This window comes from Pongo abelii, chromosome 3 (assembly GCF_028885655.2).
Source record: "Pongo abelii isolate AG06213 chromosome 3, NHGRI_mPonAbe1-v2.0_pri, whole genome shotgun sequence".
NCBI classification, from domain to species: Eukaryota; Metazoa; Chordata; class Mammalia; order Primates; family Hominidae; genus Pongo; species Pongo abelii.
This window is the reverse complement of record NC_071988.2, coordinates 91,530,177-91,540,709: the sequence shown is the minus strand read 5'-3', so window position 1 is coordinate 91,540,709 and position 10,533 is coordinate 91,530,177. Positions and strand designations below refer to the sequence as shown.

Below are 10,533 nucleotides of genomic sequence, written 5' to 3'. Positions count from 1 at the left end.
ACTGCTTTGTAATGTTTATGTCATAATGAGAGCCTTTTGAGAGTTATATTCTACTGTGATGTTATCCATCACTTCCAGTTACAAATAATATGGATGTAGCAACACCAAGTTCAGATAGATGACCTTGCCTTCATCGCTATTTCTAAACCTCATCTCTTTTCCATCACTCCAACTTTGAAGAACCTTCAAAAAAGCTATGCTTCCCCACTACTCTTCTGTATTGAAGTTATTTCTTCCTGTCCGTTCAGTACTTGATGTTTTTAAAAGACTTTACCACTTTGGTCACTGTCTTCTCCCTTTATTTGTCACATTTGGTGACTTCAACATCCCTATAAATGATTCATCCAACCCATGGCCTCCTAATTCCTTGACCTGCTTACTTCCAACATTTGGATTTGAAAAGTCATCATTGTTTTATTTTATCCCAACCTTTTTCACAGTAATCCCTTAGACATTGTCATTACCAGCTATTGAATTGCCCCCAATTTTTACAACAAAGCATTAAACTTCATATCTAATCTAGTCTATCTTTTATTAAATAATCAAGGAAAGGAAATTTATCTCAAAAACAGGTGATTTTTTTTTCTGGCTAGATTGAGAAAGATGCAGCCAAACAAGAGTCAGGAAGAAGAGATATATAGGAGAGATAAATGAACCTCAAAACAGATTTTTCCCTAGAGTCTGCAAAAAGGCATGCAGCCCTATTAATACCTTGATTGTAGCCTTGCCAGACTCTAAGCAGAGGAACTATTTGAGCTATACTATTAACAAAATTCTTTCTATAGATTAGTGAGATAACTTGTTATTTTGTGCTTCTAATTTGGTGATAACATGGTATGACAGCAATACAATAATACAGAAGTTAAATGGATAACTCAACCTTAACTTGGCCAATGCAGAATTTATGATATTCCAAGCCCTTACACCCTGATCTTTTCCCATTTTTTAACTTACTAAATGACACCACTCTTGACACAGTTGTTTAGGCCAAAATTATCAGAGTTACTTCTAGGTTATGTATTTTTCCTAGAATCCAAGATTCCATACTTCATCAAAGATTTCTGGATATTTTTTCAACTGTATATTGCGGCTGACCACTTCGCTTCATCTCTGCTGATCTTTCCCTAGTCTAAGCCACCTCTTCTCTCATCAGGACTCCTGAAATAGCCACCACTCTTGCTCTTTTTATTTTATTTGAAGTTCCAGGATACATGTGAAGGATGTGTTGGTTTGTTACATAAGTAAATGTATGCCATGTTGTTTGCTGCATCTATCAACCTATCACCTAGGTATTAAGCACTCTTTCTCTTCTAAGTTTTCTATCCATAGAGCAGCCAGAGTGATGAAGTTTTTAAAATATTAATCACAGAATATTATTTCTTCATTTAAAGCTACAATGACTTCCCATAACATATAGAATAAAGTTCAAAATCCAAATCCCTTTATGATGTGTTTTTCTCTGCCTTCTTCATATCATCTCCTTCCACTCTCCTCTTTTCTGAGTGTGAACCACATTAACTTTTGTTGACTCTTCTCATATACAAAATTTATTGCTGCTTCAGATCTTTACATGGTTGCTTTTTCTCTAGATCATTTAGTACCTTGCTTCTTAATATTCTTCAAGTCATTCCTCAAATATCACTTCATCAGAGAGCTTCTCCATTATTAACTTATATAAAACAGCCAGTCACCACTGCTTAGTGTCTCCCTATGCATTGTTCATTACTTTTCAAAACACTGTCACATCTTACATTTTATTGACATGTGTTTGCTTTTTAAAAAATATCTCACTAGATATAAGTTCCATGAAGACAGTTACTTTGACTACCTTCAATATTGCTGTTATTGTGCTACTAAAAGAGTCCCTATATCCTGGTAGATTCTCAAAAGTGAAAGACAAGCCTAGGCAATGTAGCAAAACCCCATCTCTGCTAAAAATACAAAAGAATTAGCCAGGAGTGGTGGCGTGCACCTATAGTCCCAGTTAGGAAGCTGAAGTGGAATTTCCTGAGCTCAGGAAGTCATGGCTACAGTGAGTTGTGATTGCGTCACTGTACTTCAGCCTAGGTGATGGGAGTGAGACCCTTTCCATGGAAAGAAAAAAGAAAAAAAAAAGGAGAGCATTAAACACAAATAAAAATTGTGTGCTTACTTTAGGTGTCTTGAGAAGTTTTAATTTATAGGTGTTTGATGGCAATGTGGGAAGTTAAGTGTCCTGAAGGAAAAAGTCAAACATGGAATGGAAAGATAAAGCTCTCATGATATCATGAGGCCATTTCCTAAATAGTCATATCATAATATTTCTGATTCAAACACCAACAAATAGATGCAGTATACACTTGGAAATCTCAGCCATCAGCTTCTTCTTATTGCTATCTGAAACCATCTCCTATCTCTATCTTGGCTTAGAAAATGATTTTTTCATATCAAATTCCAAGACTTGTGATTCACATCTCAGATATTTAGATTTGCTAGAATGGTGTTTCTTCTCTGCAACTATTTATAAGCAGTGATCAGATGGTACTCAGGAATTTTTATGGGGCAAGCTATGGTGAGGGCCAAGATTCTTTCATTTTAGTATCTATTAACATCCTATTTTGGGCTTTGTAATAGTATGATGGGTTGCCATACTGAAGAGGGCATCTTGTTGCCTACTCTTGTAACTTTGTAACTCTAAGCTTCAAGTCCAAGTGTCTTGTTGCATTTTTCCTTAATTTACTTTTTTGGCCTCATGGGACAAGGCCAGGCTCTGGTAGCACTAATATTCATTTAGGTGACATAACTGGGGTGTAAACTATTGGCTCTGATAATGGTGGATACTTCATACTGTTGCTCAATTCTTTGTTTTCCCCTACTGACATAAAGGTTCATGGGGATCGTTTCACAATTTCTAAGATATTTCTCCCAAAAGCTCAGTGCTTTGGAAATTTTTATCCTCATCCAAAAATGGAAGTGATTTTATCTAAAAGTCTCTTGGAAGTAGTGTTGAAATTCTTATTTTTGGGTAGTAGAAGCAGTAGGGTAGTGCTTGTGAGGGTAGTGGTGTCTTTTGTGGTGGTGGTGGCACCTGTTGCAGTTGTCTGTATTTAGGGTGCAGGAGTAGGGAGGGCAGGATCAGTTGGAGAAATTACAGGGAAAAATGGAGGTCCAGGTGGGTAGGGTCTTGGTTGGGAAGGTGGCTGTGGATAACCTGGGCCATAAGGAGGAGGAAAAGGGTGTGGTTGAATTCTCCCTGGACCATAGGGTGGAGGAGGGGGTGGTGGGATTCTCCCTGGACCATAGTGTAGAGAAAGGGGTGGTGGAAATCTCCCTGGACCATAGGGTGGAGGAGGAGGTAGTGGAATTCTCCCTGGACCATAGAGTAGAGGAGGGGGTGATGGAATTCTCCATGGACCATAGGGTGGAGGATGGGGTGGTGAAACAAATCCTGGTCCAAAAGGAAAAGGTGGTGGAGGAGGAGGAGCCAGTGGTCCAGGTAGATATGGTCCCCTGGGGCCTCTTTGACTCTCACCATGCTGTGGAAACAAAGAAGTAAATAATTTTAAATCAGATATTTCACAGTTAAATATAAGGGTGAATGGTTTCTGTGGTAAGCAGAACTCTGAGATGGCCTCAAGATTTCTACTTCCTGCTGGCACATGCTGGCCTGACCTTGTCAGGTGAGCCATTTTAAAACAGCTTCTACAATGTGAGAAGGAATCAGAGAGATTTGAAGCTGCAGCAAATACTTTCCTCTGGGCTTTGAATCAAGATGCCGTGTTGTGGGGAGGGCTACATGGAAGTACATGGTAGACTGGCTATAGGAGCTGAGAGTGGCCCCTGGCTCATAGGCAGCAAAAAAGTAGGGCCTTCAGTCCAACAATCAAGGGACTAAATCCTGCCAACAACCATACAAGGCTTAAAAAAGGACATTGAGGTGCAGAAAAAAAAAATACAGCAGTGGACACACCTTTTCAGCCTTGTGAGACTCTGAGCAGAGAAGTCACCTAAGCCAAGCTCAGAGTTATGGCCAAAGAAACTGAGATAATAATGAGTTTTTAAAGGCTACTAATTAGTGGTAATTTGTTATTGAGCAATAGAAAATTGTTAAATGTATCTAAGTTATGATGTATGAACTTCTGTATCAAAGAAAAATGTTTCTCTTTTGCCCTCTGAATACATAGGCTCTCAATGAAAGCTTGGATATTATTGACTGGAAAAAATAGATGAGCAAAAATCTTATCCTTGGCCTATAGTGAAGTCTGTCATTCCAAATTCCAAATGGAAATAAATGCCTTTGCAGCATGGGAAAGACACGTCTTTTTATGTCTAATTCAAGAGTTCAGGGTTGTTCTGGGCTTCGAACATTAATTAATTGTGAAACACATGTGAGCAACTATTTCGTGCAATGAGGTAATGAAGGAGCTGGTTCATTCATGTCATGAATGTCAACCTGGCAGTTTGCTGGGGGTACAAACATGTCTTCTATGACTCTACAGTCTGAGTAATTACAATACAAGTGGGGGATAAATGTGATCTAAAGGGAAGTGAAATGAGCGGAATGAGTGTCTGGAGTTTCATGCCAGTGTTTGAGCTCTCCTTCTGGCACATAGAGATTGGGTGAGTGTGGAATCCTTTTTGAGTCTCTTTTTCTCATCAGGAAAATGATGTTCATAATAGTACCCAACTCCTGTGGTTGTTGTCACATTTGTTGTGAAATATCACCTGTAAAGTGCCTAGGGTGGTGCTTATCTCGGGTCTGGTTTACATAGAGTACAATTTTTAGAAATGAAAATAGCTGAGGCTGGATATGGTGGCTCATGCCTGTAATCCCAGCACTTTGGGAGGCTGAGGTAGGTGGATAGCTTTAGGCCAGCAGTTCAAGACCAGCCTGGACAACATAACAAGACCCCATCTCCATTAAAAAATTTAAAAATAGCTGAAAAGTAGTGCAAGGAACAAATACATTGGGGATTTAAAGCGATCAGTTCTGGATAGGAAAATGATAAAGGATTGTCTCTGTGATAAGGAGTCATTTGAAAAGAGGCTTAAAGAATATAAAATAAGGAGGGAGCATGCCAAATAGAAGGAAAATATGCAAATGCTCTGGGGTAAGAATGAAGTTCCACTCTACTGACGGCAAGAAGTCCAGGTTGCTTGGAGCAGATGGTTTATATAGGACACAAAACTACATTCACTTCTTGTGGTTCTCCCTTCACCTATTTGTCTGGCCATTACCCTTGCTAATCTTAAACTTTAGTATTACTGTAAACCATCTTTCTCCTGGATTCCTAATTCCAGGTTCTTAACAACGCTAGAGGATGTCACAAGCACTGTACCATCAGAAAGTTAGTGTCCTTCAGTGCTGCCTGAAATCCTTTTTTGAGTATCTTACCTTAGATTATCTCTTCCCACTTCCCCAGAGGCCTGTAATTTTCCGAGTTGATGCCAATTTTATAAACATTCTCCACCTCATCCTGAGCTCTCATCTACTCCCACCAAACTGGCTTTTCTCCTGCTTCACCAAGATATTTCAGGCAATTGGAAATGAACTTCCCTGATTTACTGGCCACACAATCATGGAGTCATTGATAGCTACATAGTTTCTTTTTCTTTATAATTATTTTCTGAGGGACCTGGCTCTGTCAGTCTTCTCTTTTACTTTCTGCAACTGTAGTATCTGCCATTTAATTAGCTCATTTTCTTCAGAAAAACACTATCATTTATGTTCAACTCAATTTTTTTTCTCCCTATCCTATCAGCTCTTCATCCCACTCCCTGAATTCTAAATCTAACCACTTCTTATCATCTTTCTTGCTTTCATTCTAATCTGTCATTTACTTTTACCCAAATTACTGTAATGGCCCGTTGATTTGACCTCTTGATTCTAATCTTGCCCCTTTCATCTAACATGTACAGAGAGGTTGAAGACGTCATTTGAGAAATAAATAGAAATTGATATTTCCCTGTTTACAAAAAATTCAGTTTCAACCACCAATACCTTTGTTGTTGTGACTTTCTTTTCACCTCTTTCCTGCAAAGCAAAGCTCTATGAAAGGGTATTCTAAATTTGCCAACCCCACTTCTCACTTCACATTTGCTCTTCAACCTGGCTTCTGCCCTTAACATGCTGGTAAAAGTTTTATTCATGTCACCAATGAAACAAACAAACAAAAAATTCCAAGGCACTTCTGTGGGACCAGCCTCGTGTTCGTCTTCTCTAGCTAGTGATGGTTCATGTTATTATGGAGGGTGTTTGACCCAAGGGCTGCCAATCCAAGGACTAGTCAGGGTAAGTGGAAGTTCAGGATTTGATTTTTTATTGTCAAGAAAACAAATCCTTAGTATGGCAAAATATTTCACACATTTTTATTGTTGAGACAATTAAAAAAGTAGCTGAAAGTACCTTTTCCTAAAGATATACCGATGTTGATCTAAATATTATGTAATGAAAAATCTTCATAGTAAATATCTATTCTTTTCCTGTTCTCTTAACCCAATCACAGTGATTAGCTCCCTTTCCACAACTGGCTAAAGTAAAATGATGAAAATGATGAAAATACTATATTAGGAAGAAACACTCCCCTCTCAAAGGGCTATAATTAATGTTAATCTCCTACATTATTCAATTTAGCAATAATCCAGCTAAGACATGCATACTTTGAATCTAAATTTATTTGTATTTTAATGAGATTAAAAATAGTGAGATTTGCTTTGAGGATTAAAAAAGAGATGATGTATGTAATGCATTTGGAAAATTACCTATAACAGAGAAAACACTCAAAAGGTGACAGGCTGAATATGATGACTTACCCCATCTACAAATATGTATATGCAAAGGACATGCTACCCTTCACATTTCCAATGTTCAGTAATTATTAATCATCATTAATCATATCAGCTGGAAAAAGGCTCATTTCTATTTAAACTGCTTATATTATTGGAAAGCTCTGTTTTTCTAATTTATCTTATAAAAAGTTACTGTTTGTATAATAAAAGCCTGAATAAAATGTTTTTCTCTTGTATTTTGAGGATGTGAAAATATTGAAAATCAGCTTTATGATGAAGTCATTAAGACATGACCTTTAACGGATGTCAATACGTTTTATTGGCTTATCAAAAATTATGTCCACCCATATTGCATGCAGGAACATGGCCAAAGTCAGAATACTTCAGTCATCTCAGAATGTCCTGTTTTTATTCAAGTTTTTAAAAGTAGAAGAAAGAGGTATTATTTTATGTTTCGTGTTTCAGAATGATGTAATTTTATGTTGCCTGCTTTGTGGAAGTCAGAGTCTTCTAAAAAATCAGCTTTCGTATTTTCCCATTTGATATAATAGATTTTATGGTACTTTGGGAGAAGTTCCTCTGGAATTAGTCTCCTCTTTGTAACACTGAACTAATTGACCCTTCTGTTGAAATTGAGTATCATTCTATTACTTTTAAAAATATGCATTAAAAAATTCTGAAACACTAGGTTAAGGACAATAAGCGTAGTTGTCCTTAACCTAGTTTTTAATATATGGTAGGTGTTACTATAAATGTTTATTATTTCCTCAAAATTTAGCATGCAAGGATTCTCCTAAATCCTCTGCAAAATGCATCTTCCCAGGTCCCATTATGGGATTCTCTTATTCAGGCTTGGATGAGGACTTTAATACTATATTTTTAATAAGTGAGTTAGGTGACTCCATATGTTAGGAACAACTACTTTAAACTATTTCATTTTGCAGAGTTTTACCTACTGTGTAATTGCTAGAGTATGGGGACCCACATTTATACTTATCTGTTTAATGCAGTCTGATATTATAGACTTGAGCTGTCCAGTATTGTAGCCATCAGACATATGCGGCTATTGAAATTAAATTAGATTTTAAATTTAAATTTAAGCACTAGAACAGTGTTTCATCAATGGTTAATAGTTACTAATATATAGGAAAAGGTAACATCATTAATGTAAAAAGAAATCTGAAGTAATGGTTAATGAGAAAAGTATGAAGATGTATGATCGTGATTAATGATACTTACTGTGAAACACACTGCAAGAGCCCAAAGGCCCAAGATCCAAGTCAGTGATTTCATCCTTTCAGTTGCCTCTGAAAGTAAGCACAACAGGTGATCAGTATGATTGTTTTTTATTAAAAAATTACTATTTAAAATGTCTCAACACATGGATATAATGTAGTACAGATATAATACTATAGCATTTTTAGGAAATTTGCCTAACATTATTTTGGATTCAGTATTACTGTGGGGCAGCATTAGTAGGCTTATAAAATTTGACTTCAAAATAATGTAACTAGTTTTTATTTTTGACTTGTAAACTGATACTGGAGATAATGCCAAAGAGTTATTCATAAATGATCTGAACAATAGAAGCTTTTGTTAACTACAGTTTTTGCCTTTAGATTTAACTACTTTGAAACGTACAATTATTTACATTTGAATATTTTGTATTTTTAAATAGCAGGTACATCGTTTTATAGATTTCTATAGGCTTGGGTTTGAAATATTAACATATTAACTAGATCATATGTTATCAGTGTAATTCCTTGGGATATCTCAAAAATAAGGAAAAGAAAGAAATCACTCTGTTTGATGTAGTGTAAGAAAAAAAGAGTCATATTATATATCTCCTAGTTTTAACAACATTCTACTAAATTAATTTAGTCTGTGATGTGTGGTCTCAAAGTGCTTCCAAAAATCCATATATGGTAGATCAAAGACCAAGTCAGAGAATATGGAGGAGTCCAGATATTTTATTCCCAATTGGCTCACAATTTGTAAAATATTTCAAGTACATGATAGCTTGAGTTCTGGGAAAGCAACTCCATGCACCGTTGTGCAAATGGCTTCCTGACGGTCAACTCTGCACATAGGTTGAGTGTGTTGTCTGAACAACGCAAGTTTTGAAAGAATCATTTGGACAAAATTTCACTGGATATTCAATTGTATGTGGGTGTGGCTATTCCCTTAAGGATTACTTTTCCCAGGATCCGTTCTTATGAGAAGTTTGAAAAAGAAAAGAAAAACTACTAATAAAAATATACTGTAGAACAATTCCCTCTTTTAGAGTACATCTGAGAATAATCTATCATTATGAAGTTTCAAGAACTTTAAGGAACATCAAGGGGAAAAGTGAATTGTGTACTTGGATGGATTAATTGTCCTCAATGCCCAACATGAATGCTTTACTCTGACATGTGAATAATATGATTTTTCAAAATTTGATATGTTTAATGACTTACAATTTTACTTAAAGTGAAGGTGCTTATGTTTTTGGTGATAATGAATGTCCTATAAAAAGCTCATGAAAAGTCTGAGAAAAAATTCTTCAGTTAATATTTCCAGGTACATACCTTTGTGTGAGGATCTGTCTTAGAGTTGATTAACCTGCTGGTCGAAATGACTCTTGCCAGTTGAAAGACAGAAAATAAAGGTGAAAAGAGACAAGAAACTTCAGTTCTTATATATTGCAAAAGATTTCTGTTGGCAGTAAAAGAAAGGCTACTTGGAAATAAAATAACTTCTGGGTTGATGCTCTTCAAACAAAGATAGGAAAGTTATTCTTGCCAATTTGGCAGTCTTTTTCCGCATTTTTTGGGTCTGATTTCTGAAAAGCATTGACCCGTTCAATATTTGTTGTTTCCTGGGGAAACAGATTCAACAAACAATATCTTCTCACTTCAGGGAAACAATCTGGGGCCTGTGGCGCACCATTTCCTCTTTATTTTAAAGAAAAAGCACCAGGTTTTTCTATCCCAAGTAATTTTAATGGGCCATCTTTTGTATTTTCTATTTTATTTAATGGGCCATCTTTTGTATTTTCTTTTTTTTTTTTTTTTTTTTTTTTTTTTTTTTTTTCTTTTTTTTTCTTTTATTGTAATTATTATTATTATTATTATTATTATACTTTAGGTTTTATGGTACATGTGCCCAATGTGCAGGTAAGTTACATATGTATACATGTGCCATGCTGGTGCACTGCACCCACCAACTCGTCATCTAGCATTAGGTATATCTCCCAATGTTATCCCTCCCCCCTCCCCCCAACCCACAACAGTCCCTGAATTGTGATGTTCCCCTTCCTGTGTCCATGTGTTCTCATTGTTCAATTCCCACCTATGAGTGAGAATATGCGGTGTTTGGTTTTTTGTTCTTGCGATAGTTTACTGAGAATGATGATTTCCAATTTCATCCATGTCCCTACAAAGGACATGAACTCATCATTTCTTATGGCTGCATAGTATTCCATGGTGTAGATGTGCCACATTTTCTTAATCCAGTCTATCATTGTTGGACATTTGGGTTGGTTCCAAGTCTTTGCTATTGTGAATAATGCGGCAATAAACATACGTGTGCATGTGTCTTTATAGCAGCATGATTTATAGTCCTTTGGGTATATACCCAGTAATGGGATGGCTGGGTCGAATGGAATTTCTAGTTCTAGATCCCTGAGGAATCGCCACACTGACTTCCACAAGGGTTGAACTAGTTTACAGTCCCACCAACAGTGTAAAAGTGTTCCTATTTCTCCACATCCTCTCCAGCACC

General features: G+C 36.5%; 1 protein-coding gene across 1 annotated transcript; it reads right to left on the bottom strand.

Annotated features, from left to right (window-relative positions):
* Positions 1–3,086: 3,086 nt before the first annotated feature.
* SMR3A (submaxillary gland androgen regulated protein 3A) lies at positions 3,087–8,061 on the bottom strand. Its single transcript, XM_024246282.2, has 3 exons — positions 8,008–8,061; positions 3,409–3,515; positions 3,087–3,330 (listed from the first exon to the last, which is right to left on the bottom strand). Exons 1-3 carry the CDS (start codon positions 8,059–8,061, stop codon positions 3,087–3,089), a joined length of 405 nt encoding a protein of 134 aa, XP_024102050.2.
* Between the last annotated feature and the right edge of the window lie 2,472 nt (positions 8,062–10,533).

Coding starts and splice junctions, on each gene's coding strand:
- SMR3A (XM_024246282.2), bottom strand. CDS start 8,061: ATGAAATCACTGACTTGGATCTTGGGCCTTTGGGCTCTTGCAGTGTGT. Junction 3,516..8,007: donor CTCTTGCAGTGTGTTTCACA/GTAAGTATCATT, acceptor TTGTTTCCACAG/CATGGTGAGAGTCAAAGAGG. Junction 3,331..3,408: donor GGATTTGTTTCACCACCCCA/TCCTCCACCCTA, acceptor TCCACTACCTCC/TCCTCCACCCTATGGTCCAG.